The following is a 15,976-nucleotide window of genomic DNA, read 5'->3' as shown; positions in this document are numbered from 1 at the left end:
CATATATGAAAAGTTGTTCCCCCATAGGCACTTCTTCTTACTCTGGATATAGTTCCCGTTTGTCTTTATTGGTCAGGTCTGTATAACAGCAAGAGAGTGGGGAAAGGGGAATGGCCTTTGTTAGGCAGTGAATACTGTCTGCCCAAGTGCTTCTGGATGATGTAGTGAATAGTAGAAGTTGACCTGTTCCTTCGGGTGGCACAAGTATGTATTCAAAGAGCTGTAACATTGTAAACTGGGAATCCTAGCCAGATTGGCAGGCAGTGCCCAGGGTGAATACAGCAATGAGTCAGGGTGAGGGTGGGGAATTGACCTCCTGGATGAGATAAAGTGTTCCTGTCACTTTGGGTATCACCAGAGAGAAGGCCTAAGTGAGATACAAGTAATTTAATGAAAACTTTTAAGAGAAATGTGACCATACAGCATGCTGATAAAATGGGATGTGGTGATTACTTTTTACAAAGTAGAAGAATAAAATTATCCAAGGGGATGTGTTAAGATGATATGATAGGGTAAAATATTTTTTAAAATAAGATCATAGAGAGAGTAAGTATAATAGGTAAATAAGGCAATAAAAGCTAAAAGATAACGGGAAAAATAAACACTACCAGCATGTACATGAGTAAGGAATAAAAGGAAGTAACAGAAGAAAAAAGATCAAATATAGTGATATAATAAATTCAATTAAATGCACATACTTAAAACAAGATGAAAACAAAAGTAGAAGAAACAGCTTCAAAAAGCTTGGGGTTTCTCTGACTTTAATTTATAGCTCTTTAGGTTGTGGTAGATATAGAAGGCCAGTAAGTATCTTAAATTTCTTACACAATTCTAAAATGTTAGAAAGGGTGTCTCTATAGCCTTATGCTGAAGATGCTGCTGCTAAGTCACTTCAGTCGTGTCCGACTCTGTGTGACCCCATAGATGGCAGCCCACCAGGCTCCCCTATTCCTGGGATTCTCCAGGCAAGAACACTGGAGTGGTTTGCCATTTCCTTCTCCAGTGCATGCAAGTGAAAAGTGAAAGTGAAGTCGCTCAGTTGTGTCCAACTCTTCGCGACCCCATGGACTGCAGCCTACCAGGCTCCTCCGTCTGTGGGATTTTCCAGCAAGAGTACTGGGGTGGGGCCTTCTCCATAAGCATCTCCAAACTTTTCCTTTTAACCTTCAATCAAAGAAAGAAACTGCCAACTAGCTTTGGCCCAACTCCAACTGTTCTTCCTTCCTGGCCCCAGTGGAAATGCAAAACTTCTGTCTTAGTCCTGCTCAGGCAGAGCTACAAGTCCATATTTGTTCTTACTTTTAATGAAGGCACTATTTTCAAGAGAAAATGTGTAATTGACTGAATCACATGCAAATCACAACACACACTCCTGAGGAATCTGAACTGTGTAGTCCACAAGGGCAGCTACCCAAATCTCAAGAGGAGCAACCCAAAAATAAATCATGAGTTGGTACAAGTCAAATTCCCTAATGATTAGAGATCATTATCTTCTAGGATACAGCAGCTCCCCTCTCCAAACTCTTTAGACTTTAGCTCTGTTCACATTGATTTGTTCAGTCTCTCCTTATCAGCCTCCTGCAAGAACTACCATTTCCACCCAGTAAAAACTGATTGTCTGACTACCTGCACTTCAACCCTGAGTCCTCAGCTAGGTAATGATTAGTTATACTCATTCCTGAAAACAGATATTTTCTGAACTCTTAGCCTTGAAATGTTCTGAAACTTTTAATACTTTAAATAAGCATTAAGTGAAACTATTATTTTTGTTAAAACCTAGGAAATACAGATAAGTATCAAGAAAAATAAAAACCATTTAAATGGTATGCCTAAATATAAATTCTATTAACATATTGTAATCGGTCCTTTGGGTTTTGACCAACCTAGATAGCATATTCAAAAGCAGAGACATTACTTTGCCAACAAAGGTTCATCTAGTCAAGGCTATGGTTTTTCCTGTGGTCATGTATGGATGTGAGAGTTGGACTGTGAAGAAGGCCGAGCGCCAAAGAATTGATGCTTTTGAACTGTGGTGTTGGAGAAGACTCTTGAGAGTCCCTTGGACTGCAAGGAGATCCAACCAGTCCATTCTGAAGAAGATCAGCCCTGGGATTTCTTTGGAAGGAATGATGCTAAAGCTGAAACTCCAGTACTTTGGCCACCTCATGTGAAGAGTTGACTTATTGGAAAAGACTCTGATACTGGGAGGGATTGAGGGCAGGAGGAGAAGGGGACGACAGAGGATGAGATGGCTGGATGGCATCACTGACTCAATGGATGTGAGTCTGAGTGAACTCTGGGAGTTGGTGATGGACAGGGAGGCCTGGCGTGCTGCGATTCATGGGGTCGCAAAGAGTCGGACACGACTGAGCGACTGATCTGATCTGATCTGATACACTTTTATTCATTGTTTTAATATTCAACAGACATCAACGGTGTGTGGACCATGCCCTAGGAACCAGGTGTTTTTCAGGAAATAAAGCACTGAAAACAATAAATCCCTCCTTTCATGAAATTACTTTCTAGTATCTTTTATCGAAAAAAAAAAAATGAGATCATTCCACATCTGCAATTTAACGTTTAAAAGCTTGCTTTCTAAAATTAATTTTAAATATACATAGCATGTATTTTCATACTAAATATAGAAATATGTAATAATTTTAAATGACTAATAGTTTAGCATTTGAATGCACCATAATTTTTTTCAGTTCCATAATTGTAAACAGATAGTTTCCATTTTTTTTTTTTTGCTATTACTGTATAAACAATTATTTAGAGGAACTTTGTACAGCAGCATATAAATAAATGAGCACATGTATTCAATTATGTCCATAAGGTACGTTTCATATTCCAGTGCTTTGAGTCCTAAATCTTAGACCTCTTTCTAAGTCAGTATGTAGATCTACTCTATAGGTATCTCTATATATCCTTATATAGATAACCCAGTATTTAAAAGCAGCTCCCTATTGGTTGTTTAGGAACAGAAGAGCTATAAACATTCTTATGCATGTATTAATACTTAAGCACATTTATAGAATATTAATTCATTTAATTAGATTTTAAAATTGAATAGCATGTTTGGTTTAAAAATAAGTAGAGAAGTGTATTAAGTGAAAAGTATAAATTCTACCCTATCCTTTTTTCCTATCCCAAGTTCACTCTTTGGAGGTAAATAGCACACATTCTCTGTGCGTTTATTTCTGTTATGAATTTCTTCTGCAGATCCTGTATGCTCCACGTGGTGTTTTCGATCCACAGCGTCCATGCTGTCTCTGCTATAGTGGGACCCTGATTTTTAGGCGTCTCAGTCTTCCACCAGTAAAATTGCTCCAACTACTCTAACTCCCTTGTTCCTCACACAGGTTAAAGTGAATTAAAAGTATTCCAGCCACAGGGCCTTTGCATTTGCCATTGCCTCTGCCTGGAAAACTTACCCCTGGATTCCCATAGCTCCCTCCCTTAATCCTTTATGTCTTGGCCCAACTTGTATCTTGTCAGTGAAGTATTCCCTAATTGCTCCATTTAAAATTGCAGCCCCATCTCCCGTCTTGGTTCTGCTCTCTTCCAGAGCATTCACCATCACCTAACATTCTTTATCTTACTCATTTGTTTATTATTTGAATTCCCCACTAGAAAGTAAGCTCTATGAGAGCAAGAATTTTTGTATATTTTGTCTGCTGTTATGTTTACAGTGATATATCAGTTTTTAACATAGAATAAATAAGTGCCAAATTAATATTTTTTTAAAAATTAATGAATAGCAGGGAAAAGCATGAATAAGTTTGGGGCTGATTAGACACTGGTTTGAATCTCAATAAAGGTCACAATAGTTCTGTGATCTTGGACAATTTTTAAAATTTTTCTAGGCCTGAGTTCTTCATCTGCAGAAGAGAAGAATTAAAAATAATTGCTTTGTAGGATGAACTCAGAGTAGTTCTCTCATGATTAAGTGTTTAGGACAGTAGCTGGTACATAGGAGGCACCTAACAAAGCTTCCTTTTCGTCTCCCCTTCTTCCATTTCTTCCTCTTCTTGCTACTATTTTGGAGTAAAAAGCATAACCTTGTTATTTTCCTTTCCTAGTGTTCCAACTTGCTGCTTAGCATACAAAGCATCTGGGAGCCTCCATGTGCAACAAACTGACTCATCTTAGCTCAGGTAGCCTGGTACTGCAATGCAGGTTACACCCCAGCTCAACAAACACTGAATTGCTCTGCTCCACCAGGGTCGGGCATGTGGCACTAGGGCATTTGTGTGAATATAGGGACACTGTGGCCTCCTTCTACAATGTGGGACAGCCCTATGGGTGGTCCAAGTATAGTCACTCACATTTACAAAAACTTGGGACAGCACCAATGTTTCCTTCACTTTTGGGGGGCCACATTCTTGGTTCATATGCTCAAAATAGCTTTCTCATTCCTAGTTCATGGTGGCCAAGAAAGAATCCCATTTGGTTCCTTGGGATTGAGGAGAAGAGGAAATGACCCATTCATGCTTCTCACAGACTAATTCCCAGGAATTTGTTCTTGCCAAGTTTCCGCTTGTTCATTGCCACATTTTCCATTCATTCAACAAACATTTTTTTAAAAAGGAACACTAGAGAGAAGTCACCATAAAATATGCCATGAAGATTTGTTCAGCTTAAATACAATGATTACAACTAGTTGTAAAAGTTATACTGTTTATTGAGAATTCATCTAGTGTCAGACAATCTACACAGGAACTCAAATCCAAAATGATAACAATGCAAGGAGATGATGAAATCTACATTACAAATAAGAAATAAGGTTAGCTATCCAAGGTCACAAATTAGATAGTGTCTCATCCAGGACTCAAACCCAATGCCACAGAACTCTGAAACCTATGATTTTTGTAGGAGATTTTATTATCTCTGGACATTATAATCTGCTGCTGCTGCTGCTGCTGCTAAGTCGCTTCAGTCATGTCCGACTCTGTGCGACCCCAGAGACGGCAGCCCACCAGGCTCCCCCGTCCCTGGGATTCTCCAGGCAAGAACACTGGAGTGGGTTGCCATTTCCTTCTCCAACATTATAGTCTAGAGGGGAAAATATAGTTTGTCCACAATACAAGTTATGTGGAAATTATTCAGTTGCATCCAAGAAGCATTTATTGAGAAGGTAAAACCCTGTTAGGTGTTCAAAGGAGGTATAACAACTCAAATAACATAGAATCTGTTTATATCTCCCTATTTTGGGGGGCTCCAAAATCACTGCAGATGGTGATTGCAGCCATGACATTAAAAGACGCTTACTCCTTGGAAGGAAAGTTATGACCAACCTAGATAGCATATTAAAAAGCAGAGACATTACTTTGCCAACAAAGCTCCATCTAGTCAAGGCTATGGTTTTTCCAGTGGTCATGTATGGATGTGAGAGTTGGACTGTGAAGAAAGCTGAGCGCCGAAGAATTGATGCTTTTGGACTGTGGTGTTGGAGAAGACTCTTGAGAGTCCCTTGGACTGCAAGCAGATCCAACCAGTCCATTCTAAAGGAGATCAGTCCTGGGTGTTCATTGGAAAGACTGATGCTGAAGCTGAAACTCCAATACTTGGCCACCTCATGCAAAGAGCTGACTCATTGGAAAAGACTCTGATGCTGGGAGGGATTGGGGGCAGGAGGAAAAGGGGACGACAGAGGATGAGATGGCTGGATGGCATCACTAACTCAATGGACATGAGTTTGAGTGAACTCCAGGAGTTGGTGATGGACAGGGAGGCCTGGCGTGCTGTGATTCATGGGGTCGCAAAGAGTCAGACATGACTGAGAGACTGGACTGAACTGAACTGAGGGGATTGTGCTTGAATATAATACAAATAAATACTGTAACTGAATTAACAACAGAGATCTTCTATTTAAGATGCGGCTAGAAATGTTCTTTGATGTCAGTCATGTTTCTGATTAGAGAGAACCAGAGAGGGACTCACAGTTGATGTCAGGTATCAAGTCTGGAAGGGAAAGGAGCATTTTGGCAAGTGGAGAAGCGTGGGAAGAACATAGATAAGTCATAGAGGCCTCATGTAGTACTGAGCATGAGTCAGAAGGGACAAGAGCTGAAGGGGCAAGTAAACTGAAGGAGCAGATGAACTGAAACAGCAAACATAAAGAAGTCCACTGACCACAGGCTGGGAGTCACGTCATTGCCAGGAAAGGGATCAGCAGGAGACTGATAGAACAGGAAGGTGAAACTGAAGGATATCACAGCAGAAAGGTAGCAGGTTGGAGGGTTTGGGTGCAGAATGACTGAGTCATACACACTGAGAGATGTGGTAATAATGTGGAGATAATTGGGTATAGAACTAGCCACCCCCAAGGTTCCAGATGGAACTTGGGGTGGTGATGAGATCATTTAGACAGGCTCGAAATGTCCCTTTCCAGGCAACTCTCCTACAGTCTTGATTTCCAAAGCCTTTGTTTAAGAGGTAGGATTGCTTCAGAATGGCTTCCTTGAGTGGGGTCTGGTCTTTGGTGACAGCGATGGTGAAGGGCAGTCTTGGCTTGGTGGTATGACTGCAAAATGAACCCCCAAATGTTGATGTGTTTGTGAGAAATTTAAAATCTTCCAAGTGTAAGGTCTTATCCCAACATATCAAAGAAGACCTTTTTGTAAAATGTGACAGATCAGATGTATTTTTAATGCCCAACTAACAAATGGTTGCTGAAAGTATTTTTAATTAAGATATAATCGACATAGAACATTGTATTGTTTTTAGGCATACAATATAATGGTTTGATTGCTCCCTGTTCAGTGTTTTATTGAAGCCAGGGAAACCTAAGAAAAACTCTATGGAGGTTTAGCTCAGGTATCTTTTTTTTTAAGTTATGATATTTATTGCTAGTTTAAACATGGGAATCAGATCAGATCTAGAAGATAATAAAAGCATATTATTATCCTGCTACAAATTCAAAGTAAAATGGTTCCTTAGGTGGGACTGTTCTGTTTTATTGTTATTCTGAATTATTTACATGTAGTATGATTAAATTTATAATTTAACACTGGAAATGTACATTATCAACTGTGACTATGACATATTTGATTGTATAGTATTTCATTAAGGTGGATTTTAGATACTTTAACCCTGTTGACTTCAAAATGTGCTTGTTCTTGTAACTGTTTCTTATAGTTCAGAATGTTACATACAAAACCTATAACCATGTGCTTTCATTTTTTTATTTCCCATTGGGAAATTCACCCAAATGATGAGGGTCTGTGCTACAGAGATTTGCCTTGTGCCCTTAAGTAGAAGAGGCTGTGAGAAGGCAGGTTCAAGTGCAGAGTGCTGGCACCTTAGTTAGATGCCTTCTTCAAGCATTGTCCCAGAGTCCTGTGAAACACACAGAACTTCACCTTTCTTAGAATCTGACATCATCCAGCTAAGAGTCTCTCGCATCATGCCAGCTGCCATGCTCTTTGTTTCTGCCCCATGCTTATTGGACAAAGGCAGAGAGGAACAGGGAGAGAGAAGAGCTGTTCATCCTCCACTGTGTACTGCTACTGTGATTACTACTGCTGCTGCAAACTGACTGCTTCTTTGACTACTGACTAGGATTTTTGGGCATTTCCTGTTTGCTAGGCCTCATTCTAAGTATTTAAATATATAACTCATTTAATCTGTGTAACAACCTTATCAAGTAGCTCTTATTATCTTCATTTTATAAAAGGTAGATGAAGAATCTGAAACACAGCTAGACACCTGACTGGCCTAAATTCATACCGCTAGTAACTGGAGGGTGTAAATGGTCTAATTAACTCGTTTTTATCAACTTGTTAAAGTGTTAACATTGTACTCTTAAAAATATTCACTTAAGGTACTCCAAAGTGTAATTCAGCAATGAAATTTGCGCTAAGAAAATTGAGTGAATGACTAAATTGTTTGGCTGACTTTGCCCTTGCAACATTTCCCTATCTCCCCAAATAGCACAATTCTCTTTTAAAATAATAGTAATAATAATAAGTAAGTTTAGAGTTAGGAGAGAAATGGAATTATTTTTCTACTTCTCTGACTATTTAGGAAATTGTATAGTTTGTTCTTTAAAGGTGGGTTAAGAAAAAATAGTTCATATTCTGTATCTGGGAATTTGGGGTTGCTGTGCTGTTTTGGGTTTTTTTTTTTTTTAAAGACATTATAGTCTACATTACAGTCTTCTGATTTCTCTTTGGTTCCATATATAAAGATGAGACACGCACCAAAGTCCGGAAGGGCGTCATCCTGCTTGTCTATATATCATACATCATGTTTGGGGCATTAGTATTTGGAGCCTTGGAGAGAGACTTTGAGGTACAGCAGCGACATTTGGCGGTTAAGGCAAAAGCTGATTTTCTAAAAAATCGTTCCAATATGACTAAGGAAGATGTCAGAAGATTTGTGCAGGTAAGAAATGAAGAAGTGTGTATTTTCAGAATCATACTACTGCTACCTATGCAGAGAAGCCTTCAGTGTGAAAATTCTATGAGATACTTTCCTTCATTGGGACTAAATTCATTTACCAAGCAGGATATTTCAGGTTAGCTATGGAACAGGCAGGAGGAACATAAGGAAGTCATGCAGACTTGGAAGAAAAAGGAAGGCAGCAGATGATAATGAGGTAGAAGAAGGTAAAAGTGACAGGAGGGACAAATTACAGCCCAACTGGTAGGTGAGGATAAAAGCTGAAACCATTCTGATTGAAGTGATCTTTTTCATTATTCCACATGAAGTTCAGAAATATGTTCTGCAAAGGAGATAAGAATCTGGCAGGAAAATTGGCTTATTTCCCTTCCACTTTTCCCAAATATTGCCATGCTCTAAGCTCTGGACATATTGTCCTTAAATATTCCCTTGTAATATCTTTTGTAGTTGAGAAAAGTTAATTTTAATGTAGTCATTGTTATTATTCTTTTCCTTTAGGGTTTATACAACTTTTGCCAGTCATTCCCATCTTTGAGGTCATAGAGATATTTTCTTAAATTTTCTTCTAGACATTTTTCAAATTTGCTTTTTTACCAAAAAATATCATTTCATTTTGGATTGCATGTGTGTGTGTGTGTGTGTGTGTACACACACACATGTGTGCACCTTATGTGTCCCTGTAAAGTAAATTCTAATTTTATATATTTTTTTCCATATAGACAGCCCATTGTTTCAGAACAGTTTATTTATTGATTTTTGTTTTCCTATTAATTTTTAGTGTTATCTCTATCGTATTGCAGGTTCTCTTATGTCCATAAATTTGTTTCTGGGTTTTTGATTCTGTTCCATTTTGTCTGAGTGACAATACCATTGCAATAAATCCTGAAATGAACTTTCCTATCCTTTTGTATGAATTTCAAGATCAGATTGTCATGTTTCATAATATACTCTGCTGAGGTTTTGATTGAATTTTCTTTGAATTTGGGGAGAATTATTATGAGATAATATTGAACATTCTCAAACACGGAATCAGTACTTGGAATCATATAATATGTAGTCTTTTGTGAGTGGCGTCTTCCACTTAGCATGATGTTTTTGACATTCAGCTCTGTTGTTTCATTTATCACTAGGTAAATTCTTTTCATTGCTGAAGAGTACTCTATGGTATATCTATACCAAAATTGGCTTATCTGTTCACATTGATGAGCTTTGAGTTGTTTTCAGGTTTATATCTATCTTAAGTGAAATTGCTACAAATATGTGCTTTGTGGGGAAACATGTTTTTACTGTTTTGGTAAATGCCTAGAAGTGGAATTGCTATGAGAACTAGTAAATCTGTATAACTCTATAAGAAACTACCCAACAGAGTTCTCCAGAGTGGTTATATCATTTTACAAACCCATCAACTACATTAGAGTTCTAGCTGCTGTACATCCCCGCCAGAATTGGATGTTGTAAGGTGTCTTTATTTTAGCCAGTCTACTTGTGTTCTTCTGATGACTAATCATGTTGAGCATTTTTATGAGTTTATTGGCTATCTTTGTATTCAAATAGTTGCATATTTTTTCATTTATCTACTTAATGTGGTTATACTTATTTTTCATGTATTCTGGGGAAAAGTACTTTGTCACTCATATGTGTTGCCAGTACTTTCTCCTTGATGGTGGATTGATTCTCATTTTATTCAGTTTCTCTTGAAGACAATTTTGTTTCCTATAAATTCTAGTCTATAAATTTTTGGGGGTTTTACTTTTTGTGTCCTAAGACATCTTCTGCTAAACCAAAGTCACAAAGATCTCTAGACATTTTCTAGTTTTGCTTTTATATTTATTTGATACATTTCAAGTAAATTTTGATGAAATAAGAAGTAAGCATCAAGATTTGTTGTTATTTTTAATACAGATCTTCAGTTATCTCAGAATCATTTGTTGAAAAGAGTGTCTTTTTTTTTGTCATGGAATTACCATGGCAACTTTGTCCAAAGCCAACTGACCAGATATGGGTAAGGTAGGGTAAGCACACACCACTTTTTCTCTCCCACTGAATGTAACTACAAAGCTGGAAAGAATATGTGGATCAGGTATTTGAGGAACCTGAAAAGTAAATACTGGCAGCAATATAAGGAAGAACTTCATGGTTTGAAGTACTGAACAGGTGGCCAGTTAAGCACTGTTATACTTTTCTGGTTGGAGAAGGAAATGGCAACCCACACCAGTACTCTTGCCTGGAGAATCCCTTGGACAGAGGAGCCTGGTGGGCTACAGTCCATGGAGTCTCAGAGTCAGACACAACTGAGTGACTCACACACACACACACACACACACACACACTTCTCTGGTATCCCCCAGCCTGGCCTTAATGTAGCTGGAAACTTAGGCATGACAGTTAGAAGACCCTGGGAGACATCCGCTAGTTCTGGCTCCAGACCAGGAAAGGGAACTCATCTTGCTCAGAGAGAGTGCGGAAACCCTCCCTTTTGTTCCTTTTCTTTGTCCACTTTTACCCCAGTTCACCAGCAATCCTGTGGGGGTGGCAGCACAGAAGACAGCAGCTGTGGAAGCAAAGGAACCCACACAACTCTGAGGGAGGGGAAACTCAGCTCTGTTCCCTGAAGCTGTAGTTTCAAAGTTAGGCCCAAACCCTTTCATTTTTTCCCCATCTTTCTTCTCCTACCACTTGGCCCCAGATGCAGCACAATCAAGGAAGTAGTGGTTGTTTTCCATCTAGAAGACTGAAAAGGGGAGCCCCCAAGAAAATGAGACCACAGACAGGGAGCAGTGTGGGGAAGTGACCCTATAAAATTGCTTACAATCTTCTGAGCTCACCCCTGACCTACTGATGCGTGGATCTGATTCTAACTTTCATACCAAAGACTTTGAGAACTGAGCTAGTGGGTAGACCTGAATCTAAGTCCCAGACCGCCTTCTGAGTGATGGACTGTGGGACAGGTCCCAAATGGTACTGCAGAGGCTAGGAGAGCTGAACAGACACTGGAACCACATTTCACAGAAAGTGAGTTAGAATTTGCAGTCTGAATCTAAACAGAGAAAGTGAAAGTGTAAGTCGCTCAGTCATGTCTGACTCTGCAACCCCATGGGCTATAGCCTACCAGACTCTTCTGTCCATGGGATTTTCCAGGCAAGAATACTAGAGTGGGTTGCCATTTCCTTCTGCAGAGGATCTTCCCAACCCTGGGATCGAACCTGTGTCTCCTGTGACTCCTGCATTGCAGGCAGATTCTTTACCTGCTGGGTGATCAGGGAAGCCTAAACAGAGAAATTGCCTCTAAACTGAAAATAAGTCTCTGCAGGATTTAAATAAGACTCAGAGTCTCGTAGATTAGTTAGTGTTCAAAAGGTAGAGGATACAATCCAGAAGTGCTCAGCATAGGAAGAGCCACAAAAATCTAGTGATGAATCCTCTCAGATTTTGTCTGAAAAATTTTGTTTTTCCTTTCTCTCTCTCTCTCTTTTTTTCTTCTTGTTTTGCCTTTCTAAAAGGACATTCTCATTGGATATATAAATCTAGTCTGGCACTTTAAAAACGGTCCGTGGGCTCTGGTTTGCATTGCTTATGATGGGAACTGCTGTTATTCTTAGGTTTGTTGCTGTTTACATACTGTGTCTTTTTCTCCCCTCTGGTTACATTTTAGATCACTAGTTTCTAGTAATGTGATTATGATGCTTATGTTTCATGTGTATATGTGTTTATCCTGCTTATGGTTCACTGAGTTTCTTGTAACTCTGTGTGTCCCATTTTCATCCTTTGAAAATTTTCAGGCATTATTCTGCCCTTTCTCTGGCTCCTTTTTCCCAATACACACACTTGATATCTGATTTTTTTTTTTCATTTTTTTCCCTCTATGTGGTTCAGTCTGGATATTATCTACTGCTGTATCATTAAGTTTATTAATATTTTCTTCTGTTGATAATCTCATCTATTCCTTTTTGGATATTGTATTTTTCATTTCTAGCATTTCTACTTTCTTATGTCTTATACATTCCATTTCTCTCTTCATTATGTTAATGCTTCCTTACATCTTTGAACATATTTTTAATAGCCCTTTTAAGATCATATTCTGCTAACTTCATCCTTTTGATGGAATTGTTATTTATGAGTTTGTTTCTCTTGACTGATTTGTCTCCTGGTAATGGGTTATGTTTTCTTGATTCTTTATATGTCTGTTAATTTTTAAAAATTGAATAATGGATATTATGAATTATTTGATGGTGTTTTGTTTAATTGTGTTCCTTTAAATTCCTTGGATGTTCTCTGACAGGCAATTAAGTAAGTTACTTAAACATTACTTTAATCATCCTAAGATCCATTTTAAACTCCTTCCAGGCTTAAACTAGCCCTTTTGCTAGAGCTGATTCTGCTGTGCTTCTCAGTTATGACCTTTCTGGGTCCTCCACTGGATGTCATGAACATATAATGGGGCCTCTGCTCTCTCAAATAGTTTCTAGCTTGGTGTGAGCTGCAGGAATTGTTCAGCTTACAGGCCACAGTTATTATTTTTCTCCCAATATATTAGTTAGTTGTTGCTCCGTAACAGCATTCCACAAACGTAGTAGCTTAAAACATTTATTTTCTCAGTTTCTGTAGGCTGGGAGTCTGAGCACAGCTTAGTTGGGTCCTTTGCAAGATTGCAGTCAAAGTGTCACAGGAGTCTGGTCTCATCTGAGACTCAATTGAGGGAAAACCGGCTTGCAAACTCATTTGGCTTTCTAGCAGCATTCAGTTCCTTTGGGGTGTCAGACCAAGGACCTCAGTTTCACACTGGCTGTTGGCCAGAGACTACATTCATATTTTTGGCACCTGGCCATTTTCATAGGATATAGCATGGCCACCTCCTTCTTCAGAGCCAGCAAGGGAGAAAGAGACTCTAGCAAGATCAGCACTGAGTCTTACATAACCTAATCACATACATTGGAGGCATGTACATCCTGTCAATTTTGGTATACTCACAGCCACCTATGTGGCTGGAGATAAGTCACAGGCCCCACCCACACTCAGAGAGAAGGAGTCACAGGAGTGCATGAACTCCAGACCATGGGGGCCACTTTGAGTGACTCTCTGCTACACTCAGTAATTGTTTTTCACCAGCCTCATAAACTTTTACCTCTCCATGTGCAGAATGTCATTGAGCCAAAGACTCAAAGATACCTCTATGCAGATTTCTATCATTCTTTCCCTGGGTAGCTTTGTCCTCTGTGGAACACTGCCCACAAATTGTAGCCACCTCAGCTTTATTGATTATTTTATTATAGCCACCAAAATCAGAGTGATTATATTCTTTGCAGCCAAAGATGGAGAGGCTCTATACAGTCAGCAAAAACAAGACTGAAGCTGACTATGGCTCAGATCATGAACTCCTTATTGCCAAATTCAGACTAAAATTGAAGAAAGTGGAGAAAACCACTAGACCATTCAGGTATAACCTAAATCAAATCCCTTATGATTATACAGTGGAAGTGAGAAATAGATATAAGGGACTAGATCTGGTAGACAGAGTGCCTGATAAACTATGAGCGGAGGTTCATGACATTATACAGAAGACAGGGATCAAGACAATCCCCGAGAAAAAGAAATGCCAAAAAGCAAAATGGCTGTCTGAGGAGGCCTTACAAATAGCTGTGAAAAGAAGAGAAGTGAAAAGCAAAGGAGAAAAGGAAAGATAAACCCATTTGAATGTAGAATTCAAATGCAGAGTTCCAAAGAATAGCAAGGAGAGATAAGAAAGCCTTCCTTAGTGATCAGTACAAAGAAATAGAGGAAAATAATAGACTGGGAAAGACTAGAGATCTCTTCAAAATAATTAGAGATACCAAAGGAACATTTTGTGCAAAGATGGGCACAATAAAGGACAGAAATGGTATGGACCTAATGGAAGCAGAAGATATTAAGAAGAGGTGGCAAGAATACACAGAAGAACTGTACAAAAAAGATCACGACCCAGATAATCACGATGGTGTGATCACTCAACTAGAGCTAGACATCCTGGAATGTGAAGTCAAGTGGGCCTTAGAAAGCATCACTATGAACAAAGCTGGTGGAGGTGATGGAATCCCAGTTGAGTTATTTCAAATTCTAAAAGATGATGCTGTTAAAGTGTAGCACTCAATATGCCAGCAAATTTGGAAAACTCAGCAGTGGCCACAGGACTGGAAAAGAGCAGTTTTCATTCCAATCCCAAAGAAAGGCAATGCCAAAGAATGCTCAAACTACTGCACAATTGCACTCATCTCACACTCTAGTGAAGTAATGCTCAAAATTCTCCAAACCAGGCTTCAGCAATACGTGAACCATGAACTTCCAGAAGTTCAAGCTGGATTTAGAAAAGGCAGAGGAACCAGAGATCAAATTGCCCACATCTGCTGGATCATCGAAAAAGCAAGAGATTCCAGAAGCACATCTATTTCTGCTTTATTGACTATGCCAAAGCCTTTGACTGTATGGATCACAATACACTGTGGAAAATTCTGAAAGAGATGGGAATACCAGACCACCTGATCTGCCTCTTGAGAAACCTGTATGCAGGTCAGGAAGCAACAGTTAGAACTGGACATGGAACAACAGAACTGGTTCCAAATAGGAAAAGGAGTACGTCAAGGCTGTATATTGTCACCGTGCTTATTTAACTTATATGCAGGGTACATCATGAGAAACGCTGGGCTGGAAGAAGCACAAGCTGGAATCAAGATTGCCGGGAGAAATATCAATAACCTCAGATACGCAGATGACACCACCCTTATGGCAGAAAATGAAGAAGAACTAAAGAGCTCCTTGATGAAAGTGAAAGAGTTGAGTGAAAAAGTTGACTTAAAGCTCAACATTCAGAAAGCTAAGATCATGGCATCTGGTCCCATCACTTCATGGGAAATAGATGGGGAAACAGTGAAAACAGTGTCAGACTTTATTTTTTGGGGGCTCCAAAATCACTGCAGATGGTGACTGCAGCCATGAAATTAAAAGACGCTTACTCCTTGGAAAGAAAGTTATGATCAACCTAGACAGCATATTCAAAAGCAGAGACATTACTTTGTCAACAAAGGTCCACCTAGTCAAGGCTATGGTTTTTCCAGTAGTCATGTATGGATGTGAGAATTGGACTATAAAGAAAGCTGAGTGCCGAAGAATTGATGCTTTTGGACTGTGGTGTTGGAGAAGACTCTTGAGAGTCCCTTGGACTGCAAGGAGATCCAAGCAGTCCATCCTAAAGGAGATCAGTCCTGGGTGTTCATTGGAAGGACTGATGTTGATGCTGAAACTCCAATACTTTGGCTAACTGATGCGAAGAACTGACTCATTAGAAAAGAACCTGATGCTGGGAGGGATTGAAGGCAGGGGGAGAAGGGGACAAGAGAGGATGAGATGGTTGGATGGCATCACCAACTCAATGGACGTGGGTTTGGGTAAACTCCGGGAGTTGGCAATGGACAGGGAGTCCTGGCATACTGTATTTCATGTGGTCCCAAAGAGTCGGACACGACTGAGCGACTGAACTGAACTGAACAGCTTTATTGACTTCCAATCTCTGTTTCCTCAGCTCAGCAAAATCCCTGTGCTC

At 39.4% G+C, this 15,976-nt stretch overlaps 1 protein-coding gene across 3 annotated transcripts in view; it reads left to right on the top strand.

Moving 5' to 3' along the window:
- The window catches only part of LOC147364263 (potassium channel, subfamily K, member 16-like), a 292,159-nt gene that overhangs the window by 258,810 nt on the left and 17,373 nt on the right, over positions 1–15,976 (top strand). Inside the window, exons 1-2 of one of the 3 annotated variants that reach the window (XM_086320471.1) lie at positions 6,381–6,438; positions 8,192–8,388. In XM_086320471.1, coding sequence (XP_086176597.1) covers positions 6,381–6,438; positions 8,192–8,388 — 255 coding nt within the window. Of the gene's footprint in view, positions 1–6,380; positions 6,439–8,191; positions 8,389–15,976 lie in introns of those variants that run through there. The other 2 variants (XR_015134271.1, XR_015134272.1) reach the window with 2 other exon arrangements.

Source organism: Bos grunniens, chromosome 10 (genome assembly GCF_055505025.1).
Source record: "Bos grunniens cultivar Pamir isolate PY7600 chromosome 10, Bosgru_T2T1.0, whole genome shotgun sequence".
In the NCBI taxonomy this organism is placed as follows: domain Eukaryota; kingdom Metazoa; phylum Chordata; class Mammalia; order Artiodactyla; family Bovidae; genus Bos; species Bos grunniens.
The sequence above is the reverse complement of the archived record's forward strand: the minus strand, read 5'-3'. Positions and strand labels throughout refer to the sequence as shown.